The sequence below is a fragment of the Delphinus delphis genome, chromosome 7, assembly GCF_949987515.2.
Source record: "Delphinus delphis chromosome 7, mDelDel1.2, whole genome shotgun sequence".
Classification (NCBI taxonomy): domain Eukaryota; kingdom Metazoa; phylum Chordata; class Mammalia; order Artiodactyla; family Delphinidae; genus Delphinus; species Delphinus delphis.
In genome coordinates, this window is record NC_082689.1 from 35,448,521 (window position 1) to 35,467,525 (window position 19,005).

At 43.2% G+C, this 19,005-nt stretch overlaps 2 protein-coding genes across 3 annotated transcripts in view; both read right to left on the minus strand.

The window, feature by feature from the left end:
- Positions 1 to 19,005, minus strand: part of MAIP1 (matrix AAA peptidase interacting protein 1) — a 95,765-nt gene that overhangs the window by 19,626 nt on the left and 57,134 nt on the right. The gene's annotated exons all lie outside the window — the stretch shown is intronic.
- Positions 7,223 to 8,767, minus strand: LOC132428069 (beta-1,4-galactosyltransferase 5-like). Its single transcript, XM_060015606.1, is given in 3 exon segments — positions 7,223 to 7,912; positions 7,914 to 8,042; positions 8,255 to 8,767. Coding segments are annotated over 3 exon segments (1,047 nt in total). The 5' UTR covers positions 8,753 to 8,767; the 3' UTR covers positions 7,223 to 7,492.

Consider the following 19,005-nt stretch of genomic DNA (forward strand, 5'->3'; position numbering starts at 1 on the left):
GCTCTTTTCTTTAAGGTGTTTGGATGGAGTTTCTACGATGAGGTTGTAGCAGGGAGAGCACCGTTACTGTCACACAGATGGCATATGGGCATCAGATGGGCACCAAGGACTCAGCATTTAGAGTTCGGTGGATTCTCTGGAATATGAATACCTGCTTCCCCGAGGAAAGGACACTGGGCTCTGTGGTTTGTTGAGAGGAGGCTTAGGTTGGTAGGCATGGAAAATCTGTTTTTCCTTTTGTGCTCTTTCAGAATCAAACAGCAGCCAAAAATCCCAGAGGAAAAAAATAAGATCTCTTTTTAGAAAGATAATTGAGGGGGAGGGGGGGGTGGACCCAAAGTGTAGCGCAATCATACATAGTTACCAAGAAAGTGAGGGATTCCTCCCAAATTAAATTTCACATGGAGTGATGAAGATTACAGATCCTGACTAACCAGGGACTTGGGGGAGCGCGGTTTGGAGCCAAAGAGATGACTGTGGAGAAGTGGAAACAATTTAGTCTAATGTAAAAAGCTGTTGTGTCTCAAGCATCCATCAAATTAATTGTGACAAAAATGACTTTTCAAGGAGGGTACTTAACAGAAAGGCATAATATCAGGGTTTGGTTAGACTGTACTGCACAAAGACAAGGCAGTGAATCAGAGAAAGAACAGGGACTTTGAACTGAGACAGACCTCAGTTTGCAGCCCAGATCAGCCACTCACCCTTATAGAAGCTCAAAGAAATTACTTCGCCTCTTGGAAACTCCCTCTCCTTTCTCTGCAGCCGGTCATGCCTTACAGTCCACTCCAGAGAGAAAATGGCAACCCTCAGCCCCAACCTCAGGCTATCTGCACTCCCTCCAGCTTCAAGCTCATCTACAGCCACACCTTTTCATGCCTTTTTCCTTTTTTTTTTTCTTCTGAAGACATGCATGTTGTTGTGGGGTTTTTTTTAAACATCTTTATTAGAGTATAATTGCTTTACAGTGGTGTGTCAGTTTCTGCTTTATAACGAAGTGAATCAGTTATACATATACATATGTCCCCGTATCTCTTCCCTCTTGCATCTCCCTCCCTCCCACCCTCCCTATCCCACCCCTCTAGGTGGTGACAAAGCACCGAGCTGATCTCTCATGCCTTTTTCCTTCCAGCTAATGGAGGGCCTCTCCTCCGGTTCCCTTTAAGACCACCTGTGTTCCTGCCCTTCTCCCCTTCTCCCTTCCACCTCCTCTGGAACCCCAGTCTCTGTATCTCTGGTCTGTTCCTCCCTACCCATCTCCTAGTAACACGAGCAAATATTCCTCTTCTCTGCCCTAGAAATCCTTGATTCTCCAGTTGCCTCCAAATTCTGAAGACACACTGGGCTCCCAAACTCATTCTCAATCCCATTACTAGAAATTCTGGGTCAATAGATCCAGAGTGGGGCCTGGGGAATTTGTGTTCTGAAACGATTCTCCAGGCCATTCGAATATTTCCTTCCACCCCAACCTGCTTCCCAGATGAAAATCTCTGCTTTGAAATTAAGCATTTTGTGAATGACTAAGCCAGGCCTGGTCATTCACAAGATGCCTGAAGTCACAGGTGTACACCTTTTCAGTTGTATTAGCTCTGTGCCCTCTTGGGGAACCAGATGCATCTATGAAAACTTAGCTCTACCAGGTACCTTCTGTTCCGCCTAAGGAGTCAAGCCAATTGTATTTGGCTGGGCCAAGTACAGAATTGAAAGTACCCTTTGAGAGATCCTTTGCAGATTTCAATGGCAATTAAGTATTTTCATGTCTAACTTCCCACTCCAATGCAATTATACATATGCAATCCGTGTTTTCAGGTGCTGACCCTCAAATCCCAACAAAATCTCCATCAAGTATTTCTGGGAGTTCTCAGAGGTGACTCATTAGTGATTTGTGATATTTTCATTCTCTTTTCTTGATTCATTCTCACTTCCCTGGGCGCCGCCATGTTCATCAGTCTCTCCTGAACCTGTTGGGCCAGCCAAGACTTCCCCATGACTCTATTGTTTCCATCCCCTCTTCCAGATGCCACTGCCTTAGCTGGATACCACTTTGGCCAGACCACTCATCCAACAGGTTCTGCTGCCTCCTTCAAGAAATCACAGGCTTCTAGTGTTGATTCAAGGGGAACTTGATCCCCAGACTGCTGTTGGGAAGTAGGGGAAAATGTGTCTTTCTCCTTAGATTCTCTTAGAGGAACATTTGTTGCTCTCTCAGAGCAACATGACTTGATTCATCAGCATAAAAGATGTTAGAAATAGCTTTTTGGGGGCTTCCCTGGTGGCGCAATGGTTAAGAGTCTGCCTGCCAATGCAAGGGACACGGGTTCGAGCCCTGGCCCGGGAAGATCCCACATGCCACGGAGCAACTAAGCCTGTGCACCACAACTACTGAGCCTGAGCTCTAGAGCCTATAAGCCATAACTACTGAAGCCCACACGCCTAGAACCCGTGCCCCGCAACAACAGAAGCCAGGACAACGAGACGGTGCTACAAAGAGTAGCCCCCACTCGTTGCAACTAGAGAAAGCCCGCGCACAGCAACGAAGACCCAATACAGCCAAAAATAAATAAATTAATAAATAATAATAAAAAAAAGAAATAACTTTTTGGTAGTGAAATTAGTGGTATTCAAGATGGGTGCTTGGCTAGATTTTGTTTTTGTTTTTGTTTTTGTTTTTTGCGGTACGTGGGCCTCTCACTGTTGTGGCCTCTCCCATTGCGGAGCACAGGCTCCGGACGCACAGGCTCAGCGGCCATGGCTCACGGGCCCAGCCGCTCCACGGCATGTGGGATCTTCCCGGACCGGGGCACGAACCCGTGTCCCCTGCATCGGCAGGCGGACTCTCAACCACTGTGCCACCAGGGAAGCCCTTGGCTAGATTTTGATGAGGGTATCTGAAATACTTCTTAGCTGTTTTTGGTGTGTGGATTGAAGATTGGGGGATTTCCAGTGCTAACCAAAGATTATACTAACCCTTAGATGTAGGTTAAAATTAATTTACATACATATATCACATTGTTCATACTGAACTGTTTCAAAATAAAATACTACACAGGCAGTACAGCAGACTTAGACATGTTTCTAGTGGAGATCTGGATCAGGAGAAATATCCCAGGGACAAACACTCTACTACCCGCAGAGTTGCCCTTCTCATCCATATTTAAGAATTAGTAACATTCTAATTCAAAGTATTGAGCCAGATTCCTTTTTCTAGAATGAGTTCTTTTTCTCCCAGGAAGTTGCTCAAACTCATTTAAATAGACTCTGGGTGGCCCATCCAATATTTCCCCAAATATGCCCAAACTTGGCATTCCACCTCGATGTAGCTCTTGAAATTTTGCTACCACGCCAGCATATATATGTATGTATATATATATATAAAGAGAAAAGAACATATATGCTATGTTCTTTTTTCCAGTCATATTTCTTTCCTCTCAATAATTGAGTTGCCCCTCCTTTCTCTTTCAAGAATTGTTTATCGTGGGACTTCCCTGGCAGCGCAGTGGTTAAGAATCCGCCTGGCAATGCAGGGGACACGGGTTCGATCCCTGGTCTGGGAAGATCCCACATGCCACGGAGCAACTAAGCTTGTGCGCCACAGCTACTGAGCTTGTGCCCTAGAGCCCACGTGCCACAACTACTGAAGCCTGTGCACCTAGAGTCCGGGCTCCACAACAAGAGAAGCCACCGCAATGAGAAGCCCGTGCACCGCAAAGAGTAGCCCTCTGCTGGCTGCAGCTAGAGAAAGTCCTGTGTGCAGCTACGAAGACCCAATACAGCCAAAAATAAATAAATAAATTTATTAAAAAAAATAAAGAATTGTTTATCGCATTTAAGGTTCAATGATACCTTTGTTTTACTTTGCTGTTAGAAGTGGAGAGGACCCATCACTCACTCCTCATTTATTAGATCTAACCTATTTATAACTAGATTCAAGGAGTCGATGAGGAAAGTAGTGCGGTGCTGGCAAAGTTGATTTGCGTAATGTGCAGAGACACTCAGCCTCTTACTCCAATTTCAACTTATCCACTAATGAGACTAAAAAGCTGGAGAACTTCAGACCTTTCCAGCAGGTGAAGGTCTAAAGCAGCTATAGAAGATCAGGCTCTATGAAGCAATTCCATCTGAAGTCAGGAAAACCCAAAAGGGGGAAAAAAAGTGACCCAAGGATTAGCATGAGCCATTGGCACATTAGAGCCATCCAGGAAAGACCCCATGGACATGGGACTCTCATCAATGTCCTGCTCCAGGGTGTTGAGGTATGAACAAGGGGGTAGGAGGAGAATGCCCCCTCCCCATATACTCCTGATCAAATACTTTGACCTCTAGGGCATAGTCATAACTTCCCTTCTGCCCAAATTCACTTTTCAAGAAGACATAAGGGGTCTTCTGTGCTAAGGAAATCGAAATTTCAGAGGAGGAGCAAAATGGAGTTAAACTCCCTCTTTTTGGTTCTCTCTAGCTTTCTTTCCTCCTAGGCAGCTGGAGGGTAGGATGGGAGTAGACGAGGGTCTCCTGCTTGGGAAGTGCTTCTCCTTTTTGAAGACTTCACAGACAATGGTGGCAGGGGGGACCGGAAACAAGGGGGCCTGGAGATAGCTATCAGGACTGTCTATCTCAACCTTAAGTTAATGGGGTGAACAGAGTCCATAACTGTTCCATGTATCTGCCCACTTCCCCAGCATTTGGGCCTAAAGACCTAGGTGGATATTAAAAAGTCAGTAATAACTCTTAGGCATTTGTGCCTTCAGAACCAACTGGAGCATCTCCACCAACCATTCAGATAATAGGGAGCCCAGGCATCTCTTTGCTTTCCTTGGAGACCAGCATTTGACCACAGATAAGCCTTTCCCAAAGCACCTGCTTAAGTTTCCAAATATATCCTGCATTAGCATTAACCCCCACTTCATTATCATAGGATGACTGTTCTTCAGCAAAGCCTGTGTGCCATTTCCATCCCTCACACTCACGTAACAGCAGCGGAGTTTGGACACATGCTTGATTGCTTCTGATACAAACCTGACAGTTGCTCATCAGATTCTTTTCTAATGGCCTAATGTTAAAGCCTTAGTAGACCTTATTAAGGAATGATTACCTCATTTGAATCTTTAATTATCTTCCACCTTTTTATGGATATAAACATGCAACTCCCTCATAGAACTATCATCATATGAGTATGTTCATTAAGTCCAACAGCTGTCCTTTACCATCGAGGCCCAGAACATTTAAGCACTACTTTTCTGAATATCTCATCAGTTGAATTATCTGATTTATTTTACACTTTTCAAAACAGTAAGCCCTAAGTTATGAGGTTTTGTCATATTGCTTACATTGAACGCTGCCGTTCCTCTGGTTATCTCAAAACAGTGGATGCCAATTTTCATTTGGAGGTGTGAAATTCTGACTATTGGTCAGTTTTCAGAGGTGAGAAGAGCCAAATGATTGCTAATTATAAGTTGAGTCCTGTTTAGTAAAATCCATATTCTGTCTTGATAAACTTTCTGCTAAACATCTCAATTAATAGCAAAATGGTTCTGGAGTTTATTCTGAGGTGACAAGTTTACTTTCCAAAATCAGATTAGAAATTAGTTGGGTTTTTATTTTTTCTTTTACTTCTTTGAATTTTTAACTTTTCTGTAGAGAAGATGAATTTCTCGTATAACTTAATAAAACTGTTGTAAAGAAGTGAGTAATATTGTGAACACTTCAAATTACCATGAAAATGTTAACCCCAAGGGAGGACTGTTTGGATGGAGTTGCTGCCCAGCACTGACTCTGAGTGCAGCCTTCAATGCTTCTATAGTTCGTTAAAGTGAGGTCTTCTGGGCTCATATGGCAGCATGAATTCAGCTTTGAAAACTCACTCTGCTCCAAACACATACATGGATAAACACATGGATCAAATACAGAAATACAGAAAAAGAGTACTAAGAAATTCGACTGACAGAAAAGGCGAGATTAATATCTTACTGGGCCAGTCATGGAAGAGAGATATTTTTTTCTCTAATTCTCTGTATTTAAAAAAAAATAATGGGGGGAAGGGAAATAGGTGAAGGAGGTTAAGAGGTACAAACTTCCAGGTGCAAAATAAATGAGACATGGGTATGAAATGTATAGTGTGGGGAATATAGTCCATAACTATATAATATCTTTGTATGGTGACATATTGTAACTAGACTTACTGTGGTGACCATTTTGAAATGTATAGAAATATCAAATCACTGTATTGTATAACAGGAACTAACATAGTGTTGTAGGTCAATTGTACTTCAAAAATAAATAAACAAACTCATCTAGAAATCAGATTTGTGGTTACCAGAGGCAGAGGGTGGGGGGAGGGGAACTGGATGAAGGCAGTCAAAAGGTCCAAACTAAAAAAAAATTATGTTTTAAAATTTGAGATAATTGTAGATTCACTTGCAGTTGTACGAAATAATATAGCGAGACCTTATGTACCCTTTACTCAGTTCCCCCAGATAACACCTTGCATAACTATAGTGCAATATCACAATCAAACTATTGACATTGCTATAATTCAATGATCGATCCATATTTCTTAAGTTATACATGCACTTATTTGTTTGTGCATTTAATAATGTGCAATTTTTTTTATGTCACCTCTTTTTTTTTTAAAGATGTTGGGGGTAGGAGTTAATTTATTTATTTTTGGCTGTGTTGGGTCTTTGTTTCTGTGCGAGGGCTTTCTCTAGTTGTGGCAAGCGGGGGCCACTCTTCATCGCAGTGTGCGGGCCTCTCACTATCGCGGCCTCTCTTGTTGCAGAGCACAGGCTCCAGACGCACAGGCTCAGTAGTTGTGGCTCACGGGCCCAGTTGCCCCATAGCATGTGGGATCCTCCCAGACCAGGGCTCAAACCCGTGTCCCCTGCATTGGCAGGCAGATTCTCAACCACTGCGCCACCAGGGAAGCCCAATAACGTGCAATTATATATTGCATGTATAGATTCATCTAATCACTTCCACTGTCCAAATAGATAAGAGGTCCATCACCATAAGGATCCCTTCTGTTACCTCTTTTTTTTTTTTTTTTTAATGAAACCAAAGAGAACACCAGAGATGTAGAAGAATGGTTGTGTGGAGTTTCCTTTGCCCTTCCTAAAACACAGCTGCCCTGTGGTGGGTCTGCCTCTTTGCTCTGAAGGCCAAGAAGCTCCCTAGGCCATTCGTGGCGGGATGGTGGCGGATCACAGCTTTGGTTCTGGAGATTGTGGAGGAGATGGGACATCAGGGCAGAAGATGGGGGAGAAGAGCAGCCCTGTGAAAAGAGAAAGTCAGTTCCCGGCCTTTTCCCTCAAGCCCAGTGAGTCCAAATGGTGAAGGCGTTTTGTGCATGTGCTCTGTCCACATTTTTTCCTTGAACTCTGTGATCCTTCATGAGACACTGGATTTCTGTTTTCTTCTTCTGCGGAGCCCCTAGACATGTCGTCAGGCTGCTTTCTTGGGGGCGGTGGGTGAAGCAAACATATATTCTCCCCTCGTCTCAGTACTCGGTCACCTGAGCCAACTCGGGTGTCAAATTGACAGTAATGTTTTTATACAAGGCATCGTATGTGACGTTTGCAAAGTAGTTCAAGTTGTTGAGACCATCTAGCCCTTGCCGTTCTTTGGACTTCCTCAGCAACGCGTACCTTCCAAGAAACTGAACTTCTCCTCGGTGGTGAGGAAGAATGGACTTGTACTTCCCTGTGTCATCTTCCGGCCGACTCACAGAACAGCCTGCATTCTGTACTCGGTTCCACAGGTCGTCATCTTCTCCACCCCAACCCCAGAAAGCATTAGGAAAGCCGTTGATTTTCTGAAACTGTTCCACTGTTAAGCCGCTCACTCCGCCAAAGAACTCAGTATAAGGAAGCAGATACATATACTTATCCAGTTTAGTTGCAAAGTGCCTTGGCATCTGTTCCACATCCATAGTAGTTACAATCGCTTTCTGGTATATGATCCACATCACGAAAAATAAGACAGTCCCAGTCCAAGTCCTTCATTGCTTCTTGAAAACCCACATTAAAAAGCATGGCTCGGGGGCTTCCCTGGTGGCGCAGTGGTTGAGAGTCCGCCTGCCGATGCAGGGGACGCGGGTTCGTGCTCCAGTCCGGGAAGATCCCACATGCCGCGGAGTGGCTGGGCCCGTGAGCCATGGCCGCTGAGCCTGCGCGTCCGGAGCCTGTGCTCCGCAACGGGAGAGGCCACAACAGTGAGAGGCCCGTGTACCAAAGGAAAAAAAAAAAAAAAAAAGCATGGCTCGATTAAAGGGTTGGGTGCCAACTTGCTCCACCTTATAAAATGCAAACTGTAGGCGCTGGCGCTGGAGCATGGGAATCAGGTGTCGGAGCAGGACCAGGAGGTGCTCATGGCGGTTCCGGAAGGGGATAAGGATTGCCACCTTCCATCGAGGAATGCAATCCGATGGCTTCCAGTGACCTCCGAGCTTGATGGTTGGGTCTCTAGAGAAGAGTTCATGGACGACATCCATTCCAATTTCACTCATGTTTATGGCTATGGGGCCCTTCATGGAAGGGAGCCTTTCAGGGCAGGTATGGTTTGCAAAGTAGGTGAAGTCTTCAGGAAGCAAAGTTGTGGTTTGTAGGAAGGTTTCGCTGTGGTTCAAGTCAAGAGGATAATCTGAGTCATTCACGCTGCTGTTCCTCTTCGCGTAAGCGCTCCGAACTACCTGCTCGTAAACCTGAGCGCCGATCGTTCTCATGTTGTCCCAGATGAGAATGGCTTGAGCCTGCATCATGAAGAGGTAGGTGTTCACTGCTAGTGTCGGAGGGTCTCCTGCAGAGGCGGGGGATGGCTGTGGCTCACCGCGGGAACCAGGACACTGGCAGCAGAAGCCCTGGGAAGCACTCCCTGGCGTGAGCCCTCCCAGAGTCCCATTCTACTGCCTTTTTATGACCACAGACACCGTCTTCCCCGCCCATCACTATCCCCTGGCAACCACTAATCTGTTTTCCATCTCTAAACTTCTGTCATTTCAAGACTGTCGATAAATGGAAGAATCACAGAGTATGGGACCTTTTTGAATTGCCTTTTCAAACTCAGTATAATTCATTTGAGATCCATCCAAGCCGTTGCATGTATCACTTCCTTTTTACTACTGAGTAGTATTACATGGTATGGATGTACCACAGTTTGTTTATCCATTCACTCACTGAAGGATCTTTGGATTATTTTTAGTGTTTGGCTATTACAAATAAAGCTACCATGAGTTATGTATATATTTTTGTGTGAATGTTAAGTTTTAATTTCTCTGGGATACATGCCCAGAATTTTTTTCAATCTCCAAAACTAAAAACATAATAGGATGAAATCATGTATCTCATACAGTTCTCACAACTAGTCTTTGAGCCTGATCTGGACTACTGTACCCATGTTAAGAGATAGAGAAACTGGAATTATAAAAATGATTCATCAGATTACTCCAAATGTAAACTTTGAAGTTGGAATTCTTTCTCATTAAGGCCTTGTTTATTCTTTAAGGCAGCCCTTTTAGAAGGGAAGTTTTCTCCATACCTTGAAACATGATGTTATCTGCCATCTCTGAGATTTTTCATCTTAGTTTAGGTACTGATATCTAAAATATCCAAATTCTGCACACATTTAGATGTCTGTGATTTTGAAAATTGATCCCTATCCCTTTTCTCTTAATGAAGAGAGCAGCCCAACCACTGCAGACAATGAGGAATGCATTAGCACCAACTGGGGAAGAGCAGGAATTCTGCAAACCCTTCATCTGAAGCTAGCTAGCAGCCAGAAATTCCTCCTCCCCATAAGCTAGAAAACAGCTGTCCCTGAAAATTGTTGCTCCAAAGAAGGAATTACTTATACTCTTTTCTTTAACTCAAAAGATCAAGGCCTGGCAGAATGGAAGACCAAATCATTTGTCTGTTTATTCACAAAGGGCAGATTTAGCATCCCCAACCTCTAACTGGCTACAACCTGCAAAAGCAAAACTGGAAACCAAGAACCACCGAACCCTAAGCGTCATTATAGCTTCCTTTGACCGTTTCATTTTATTCAATTGGGCTACTCACTGATTACATTTTTGTCAATGTTTTTCTGTGAAGGAGATGAAAAGACTTAAAGACTTAAACCTGTGATCAGCAAAACCTAAGAAAAAAAAAATTCTAAATCCATCAATCCCAAAATGTGCATTTCAGAAGATAGGGAGCCGGTCTAATTTAACAATATGCTAAACGGGTAAAATATTTTGCCTTAGAATTAAACTCGTCAGCAGTGAACCGTGAAGCTTCTACAGTCTGTCTGGAAAAGACAAGAAGTGGTCGGGCTCTGCTGTGAGAGCCATGAATTCAGCTCGGGGCAGGCAGAGGACCAAGGGACCTGAATATGCCACTTACAACAACTAATTCAGATTAAGTGACTTAAATCTATATCTACCTTTCCTGGATCCTGGGTTGGACTTACATATGAATAGAATTGATCCTTGCCAATGAGATGGGATTTCACAAAATAAAACAACAATGACGATAACAGCTAACATTTATCAAGTGCCAGCATAGGGCTAAATGCTTCACAGGGATTATTTCCTTGAATCTTCATGATACTCCTATGAGGTAGGTATTATTATCCCTATTTTACAGTTAAGGAAACTGAGACTTAGGATAAGTAACTTGCTTATGATCTCATAGCTGTTAAGTGACGAATCTAGGCTTCAAATCTGTGCATGTGTAATTGTCGGAATTCAAGTTCTAAACCATATGCTCAGGTTTTTACTCTTAAATTTTACCATTAGAAAGCCATTTTTTTGGCATAAGACATAGTCCCTTATTAATTGCCAATCTCCTCTGAAGGGATTACATGTTAAGGCGTTATCAATTACCAACTCCATTGTCAATGAGTTCTTCAAACCCTTACAGCTTGATAACAAACTGGGAGGAAATGCTTCAAGGAAACAAAGGGGAGTGGGAGTGGGAAGTCTAAAGGAGGGCAATGAAGTTGTGGAGAGGCTCTGGGACTCTACAAGAAGGCTGGAACCAGAGTCACTATGACTGCCAACAAGCCTGCCTGAAGAGACAGATTTAGAGCCAGCCCACTTTTATCCTTCTATCTGTAAAAGATATTCACACTGACACAGAACCAGCCCTACTCACTGCCCATTCTTTTATGCTATAATTAACTTTATTGATACTTTTAGGAGCCAGTAGTACACATCCCCCAAAACTGCCCATATGCTTTCATCTACTCCTTTGGGTCTTACATTCCAATCTTCTTGCCTCTGTTGATATTCAGTAACCTTTGATGAGTAAGGAATCCATTTACAAATTAAAAGGATAGATAGGAGTGGAAATGAACGTGAGCTGAGGATTTGTTATGCACCAGACACTGTGCCAGAGATTGACATACATAACCTCATTAAATACTCTCAGCAACCCACCCAGGATGGGGTATTATCTCTGTTTTACATAAGCAGAAACCAACAACCAGAGCCCACCCACAGTCTCACAGTTTAGTAAAAAACCAAGCACAGCTCTTTCCAGACTCCAACTTCCATTTTTGAGCCACTACATGATAAAGTAAATGAACTACAAAATAAATATCTTTGAAATGAATCCCATATTAAAATTAAAACAATATTCAAAGGGGAGCAGAAAGGGAGCTGATATCTCATATGGATCTTAGTAGTCAAGACATAAAAGAAGGTTGGATTGGACTGGAGGGGGGAAAGATAGTGAAAGTGATGGTAAAGAAAAATTAGCCAACCAAATGCCTCAATTGATAGTCACTTGTTTCGTGTGGTTGAAAATGACACACACTGGTCATGATCAACAGAAAGATGGCCGAGGTTTTGAATCCTCAAATCCTTACCTGAGAGGTGGACATGTGCAGTTTACATTCTAAATAAAGGTACATTTCTTGTTACAGTGATGGTTGGGGCCCCAAAGCCCAATGTGGTCTCCTGGCGAGGTGGGATAGGCCACCGTGAGCCCTGGCTCCCAGTTGGCCTTCTAGTAGCAGCCAAGCAGGAGACAGTCCCGGCCTTCTCATCACCCTGTTACAAATGAAGCTTTCCTGGTTCTCTGCCCAAAGTGAGAGCTTTTAGCTTTTGCAGCTCTCATTGGAGTTTTCCCTCCAGTCCTTAGCATGACTTTCTAAATGAAGGAAAGGATGCACAAGAAAGTGGCAAAATTATGTCCTTGTCTCATTCCCAAGTGCATTTCTCTTGGCTTGAGGAAGAAAGCTTTGTTCTTCTCTTCAGCTAAGTGTTTAATCACCCCCTCTTCACCCTACTGGTGAAAAAGGGATTTCTATCCTAGGGTTATGGAAATGGCCAAAAGCATGAAACGTAACACTGCACAGCAGTTTATCAGTCATATATACTCATAGCCCGGGAGAGGAGGACACAACATACCACACATTGTCATGTGGGGACTTGGGAACAGAGTGAACGGTCGGGGGCTGTGGGAGACTGCAGTTGTAGTATCAAAAGGGTAGTATCAAATCAGGTGCCTGCTGAGTTCCATGTGATTGGCTTATTTGAATAATTCCATGGGCAGGCAGGGAACTAAAGCCTGCTACTCAGGGATGAGCAGGCTCTGTGGCTGGTTCCCAGGATAAGGCTAGAAGACCTTAGCCATGGGAGCAGAGTTGTGGGGGGGAACCTGTGGTTAGGCCATTGGAAGCACTCTCAGTTTCCCTCAGATGTCAAGGCACATCTGTTGGGCCTTATACCACAGTAGGAATATCATTAATGGAGCAAACAAAAATAGAGAAGGAACTATACAAGTTTTGATTTGTGTATGTCCTTCTTCAATTCACATGCCCTAGAAGTAAAGAAACATACTGTTCCTCCCTTTTTGTTCCCCTTCATGAAGGCTTGGAAAATATTTTGTCCTTTTTTTTTTTAAAAAAATATTTATTTATTTATTTATTTTGGCTGCTCCAGGTCTTAGTTGCAGCATGTGGACTTCTTACTTTGTTGCAGAATGTGGACTCTTAATTGTGGCATGCATGTGGGATATAGTTCCCTGACCAGGGATCGAACCCATGCCCCCTGAATTGGGAGCACAGAGTCTTACCCACTGGACCACAAGGGAAGTCCCTACTTTGTCCTTTTTGATGGAACACCTCAGTAACTGGACACTTAGTTAGTGTCATTGTTTGAGGAAGCTAATTTTTATCTGAGCAAATGCTGCCATCCAAGTTTTTTTTTTTTTTTTTTTTTTTGCGTTATGCAGGCCTCTCACTGTTGTGGCCTCTCCCGTTGCGGAGCACAGGCTCCGGACGCGCAGGCTCAGCGGCCATGGCTCACGGGCCTAGCCGCTCTGCGGCATGTGGGATCTTCCCGGACCGGGGCACGAACCCGTGTCCCCTGCATCAGCAGGCGGACTCTTAACCACTGCGCCCCCAGGGAAGCCCCCATCCAAGTTTTTAAAATTAATTTATCAAATAGTTATAGATACTCTAAGTACAGACCATTTGTATTGGAGCTGTATCAGTCAGAGTTCTTTGGTTGCACACAGCAGAAACAGAAGCTGGTTGATTTTAGCAAGAAGTAATTTATTGGACTGGATTTGAGTAGATCAGAAATGCACCCGCCCCCCCAAAAAAGCTTAAGGAACCCAGATTCAGAAAGAACAATAATTTGGGCAGCTCTGCTGAACTTGTCAGCAGGAACGAATGGACGCTCTATTGAGGGCAGCATAGTAGGAATGAATTAGCTCTAACACAGTCACTGGCTTTAACATTCACATTCCAGGAAGAGTCTGACTGGCACAGCTTGAGCTTGGCCAGGGGAAGTGGGACACATTGAGTGAACGCTGAACCCAATCTGCAACAGGTTGGGGATGGCTTCTCAAAGGAAAATCAAATGACTGTTTACCCTAAGAAAGGAAAAGGGATTCTGAGCAGACAAAACAAAACAAAACAAAAAGAGGTATTTATTTCTAGAGATACTTTATTACCTTATGTGAATTAGAAAATCAATGCTTATCAAATGAAAGAGGTAAATCATATTTTGGGTCATTTGTGGCGCTTTCTACCGTGTCATTTCTGTTTGTGTATATACTTTCTCATTTCATCAAAATGAAGCATTTTCAGTGCCTCAATACCTGGTTGTAGGGTAGATTTGTTATGAACTTAATCCTCAGATGGGTCAATCTGCCTTTAAGCCTTACCTCTTAGTCCAACCACAAGAATGGGTCTTTTAAACTTTTTTCACAAAGACGTAGGGATAGGAGTGGTTCAGTGGAAACTCAGTATGTTGAATGATTTAAAAACTATTTAGGGGCTTCCCTAGTGACACAGCGGTTAAGAATCCACCTGTCAATGCAGGGGACACGGGTTTGAGATCTGGTCTGGGAAGATCCCACATGCCACAGAGCAGCTAAGCCCATGCGCCACAACTACTGAGCCTGTGCTCTAGAGCCCACAAGACACAACTACTGAACCCACGAGCCACAACTACTGAAGCCTGCATGCCACAACTACTGAAGCCCGCGTGCCTAGAGCCCGTGCTCCACAACAAGAGAAGCCACCGCAATGAGAAGCCCACACACAGCAACGAAGAGTAGCCCCCGCTCGCCGTAACTAGAGAAAGCCTGCACGCAGCCACAAAGATCCAACGTGGCCAAAAAAAAAAAAAAAACTGTTTAATGAAAGCATTAAAAAAAAAATTTTTTTGGCCACACCACCTCACAGCATGCAGGATCTTAATTCCTCGACTAGGGATGGAACCCACGCCCCCTGCAGTGGAAGTGTAGAGTCTTAACCTCTGGGCCGCCAGGGAAGTCCCAAATGAAAGCATATTATGTGCACATTGCAGTGCTAGACTCATGGGCAGTAAAAAGATAGATACACACAACAAAAAGTACAACTGCCTATACCTAAGGAGTTTACAATGAGCATATGCACACACAATTAAGTGAAAGTTCAAATAATAAATATGTAACCCAGATGCAGCAGAAACCCCACATTCCTTTCCCTCCCAAAGTTACATGAAGAATCCCAGAGGCTTGTATACTCAAGGTCACTTTTGAATCTTAGTATATACTACCCCTGGAATCTTATTTTCACATTTATTTCTGCCCTACAATTGCTTCCTTTCTCTGATCTGTACCAAACCGGCAACACTCACACTTTTTTTTAAAAGGCATATTTGAGTATAGCAAACTTCACTCAAACTTTGGAGAAACGAAGAGGACTCACATCACAGAAGAGCTAATAGGTTAAAAAGTATTCGATTTCTATATTTTTAAAAGTTCTTTGGATATTCGCAACAATTAAGTCCCCAGCATCCTGCTATGTATTTTAGCCCTCTCCTTCTCTCATTCCTTGCCAGTAATTTGTCCCATGTTATTATGCAACGCATTTCAGCTCTCCTTAATTCAGCCCCAGTCCTCTCTTGGCAAATCCCAAGCTGTTAGACTCAAGCTCTAAGAAGAAGCTGGCTATGGGGTGGTAGGCTGGGTGAATAATTAAAGTCTTGCATAACAGTGCACCAGCCCTCTGCTCTCAGAGTTGCAGGCTCTGTTCTTTGCCCCAGGACTGTGCCCCAGGATACAACCTTCCATTGGCCAAATAAATGTAAAATCTGATACAGAGCTTTCCAAAGGTGGTTGCTGGGACCAGAAAATCAGGATAATTTAATGCCTAGGTAGTATATGATCACTATGCAATCCCCAATGGAAAAAGAAACAACTTGTACATCTTTCCTTCTGCTTTCCTTATCAATTATCAAAAGAAAGTTTGCTCTATTCAGAACCTGTCACTGCCAAAGAAGCAGGGATTTTCATTTGAGCTAGGGAAATGCACTCCAGCTCCCAATCCAGGTCATTAATAAATATGAATATACAGCCAACAATCACCAATTATTTGAAGGAAATGAATAACATAAAAGAGAGGGAGCAAACTCAGAGAGTGGAAGAACTAATTCCTAAAGAAACAGAGGTAATAGAAGAAACCAGAAATAAGAGTTAATAGAGTCAAGAGTATGTCACATCCAAAGGAAGAACAGATGGCTGTGAAAAAGAATCTATCAGAATCCTTGGAAATTAAAAATATGATCACCAGAATAAACAACAGATGGCCCAAATAACAGAATTTACATAGCAGAAGATAAAGTTAGTAAATTAAAATATCTGGCCAAGGAAATTTCTGAGTGTGCAGTAAAAAATAATAAGATGAAAATAGGTGCAAAATTAAGAGATAGGAAAGAAAGATACAGGAGATCCAACATTCACCTAACTGGAGTTCTAGAAGGGGAGAAAGACCAAGAGAGAATAACCAAAAAAGCAATTCGGTAAGCTCATGAAAAATGCTCAATATCACTAACCATTAGGGAAATGCAAATGAAAACCACAATGAGATACCACTTCACATCAACTAGGATGGCTATTATAAAAAAACAAAACAGAAAACAACAAACATTGGCAAGGATGTGGAGAAATTAGAACCCTCTTGAATTCTAGTGGAGATGTAAATGATACAGCTGCTGTGGAAAATGGTATGGTGGTTCCTCAAACACAATTAAACAGGGACTTCCGTGGTGGTCCAGTGGTTAAGACTTTGCCTTCCAATGCAGGGGGTGCGGGTTCAATCCCTGGTCAGGGAACTAAGATCCCACATGCCTCATGGCCCAAAACATAAAACAGAAGCAACATTGTAACAAATTCAATAAAGACTTTAAGAATGATCCACATTAAAGAAGAAAAGCAATCTTTTAAAAAAACAAACCAAAAAAACAATTAAACATAGAATTATCATATGATTCAGAAATTCCTCTTTTAGGTGTATAGCCAAAAGAATTGAAGGCAAAGATTCCAACAGATATTTGTATACCAGTATTCACAGCAGCATTACAATAGCCAAAAAGGTGGAAACAACCCAAATGTCCATCAATGGATGAATGAATAAACAAAATGTGGTATATCCATATTATAGAATATTAGCCTTAAAAAGGAATAAAATTCTGATATCTACAACATGGAGAAACCTTGTAAACATGCTTAAATGAAACAAGCCAGAAACAAAGGGACAAATATGGTCTGATTCTACTTATATGAAGCCCTTAAGAGTAGTAAAATTTGTAGAGCCAGAAAGTAAAATGGTGGCTACCAGGGGCTGGAGGAAGCAGGGAACGGAAAGTTATTGCTGAATGCTTCCAGTTTCATTTTGGGATGATGAGAAAGGTCTGGAGATAGATAGTGGTGATGGTCACCACAATGTGAATGTACTTAAGGCTTCTGGATTGTGCACTTAAAAATAGTTAAAATGTTATGTTATGTACATTTTAACACAATAAAAAAATTTAAAGCAAAACAAATATATTACAGATTGTGTTTGCATTTAATTAGTGACATTTTTAAAAAGAAAAAATTATGTAAAATTTCTGAAATAGTTCATTGAGCACTGAGCAGGAATAATTTTAAAAGAAACAAACCTAGACACACCATGGTGAATTTTCTGAACTCTAAGATTAAAAGAGAATCCTAAAAACGATGAGAGAAAAAGTAGATTACCTACAAAAGAGCAGGAATCATATTTGCATATTCTCTACAGTACAAGATGCTAGAAAACAATGGAGTGATGGCTTCAAAGGTTTTTTTTTGTTTTTTAGTATTATTTTTTTTCACATCTTTATTGGAGTATAAATGCTTTACAACGTTATGTTTCTGCTGTAAAACAAAGTGAATCAGCTATATGTATACATATATCCCCATATCCCCTCCCTCTTGAGCCTCCCTCCCACCCTCCCTATCCCACCTCTCTAGGTGGTCACATGCACCAAGCTGATCTCCCTGTGCTATGCAGCAGCTTCCCACTAGCCATCCATTTTACCCTTGGTAGTGTATATACATCAGTGCTACACTTTCACTTCATCCCAGCTTCACCTCCCCACCGTGCCCTCAAGTCTGTTCTCTACGTCTGCGTCTTTATTCCTGCCCTGCCACTAGGTTCATCAGTCAGTACCGCTTTTTAAAATTCCATATATATGCGTTAGCATACGGTATTTGTTTTTCTCTTTCTGACACTTCACTCTGTATGACAGATTCTGGGTCCATCCACCTCACTATAGATAACTCAATTTTGTTCCTTGTTATGGCTGAGTAATATTCCATTGTACATATGTGCCACATCTTCTTTATCCAATCATCTGTTGATGGGCATCTAGGTAGCTTCCATGTCCTGGCTATTGTAAACAGTGCTGTAGTGAACATTTTGGTACATGTCTCTTTTTGAATTATGGTTTTCTCAGGGTATATGCCCAGTAGTGGGATGGCTGGGTCATATGGTAGTTCTATTTTTAGATTTTTAAGGAACCTCCATAGTGGCTGTATCAATTTACATTCCCACCAACAGTGCAAAAGGGTTCCCTTTTCTCCACACCCTCTCCAACATTGATTATTTGTAGATTTTTTGATGATGGCAGAGGATTAGACCCAAGAGCCCAACAGGCTCCCCAGTGCCTAAGTGGACAGGGAAACCACTGGCCCTGTTCCCTTCCATTCCTGCGTGCCCCTGCCCCATGTCTCCTCCAGGGTCTTCCCCATCCCTGCTGGACCCCTAACCCTGGGTGGATTCCGCTGTGTGTAGGAACTCCTCCCCTCCCTCAGTCACCCCTCAGGGGTGCCGGTCCCAGAGGTCCAGCCTTTACTTTTGCTACCCCTTCCCTCCCTCCCACTCCCTCAGGACCCGCATGGCTGGAAGGGGCCTAGGTGGGCAGCGTATCAGGCCTGGGATCTCAGCAGGCTTCCAGGGGCCCAAGTGGGCAGGGGAAACCTGGCCATGCTCCCTTTTGATCCTCTGCCCTCCCAATGGTCTTCCAGTTTCCCCCTTCGGGCATGGGATCCCTTCCCTCCCTCCCACTCCCTCAGGACCTACATGGCTGGAAGGGGCCTAGGTGGGCAGAGTATCAGGCCTGGGATCTCAGCAGGCTTCCAGGGGCCCAAGTGGGCACGGGAAACCTGGCCACGCTCCCTTTTGGTCCTCTGCCCTCCCAATGGTCCCCCAGTTTCCCCCTTCGGGCATGGG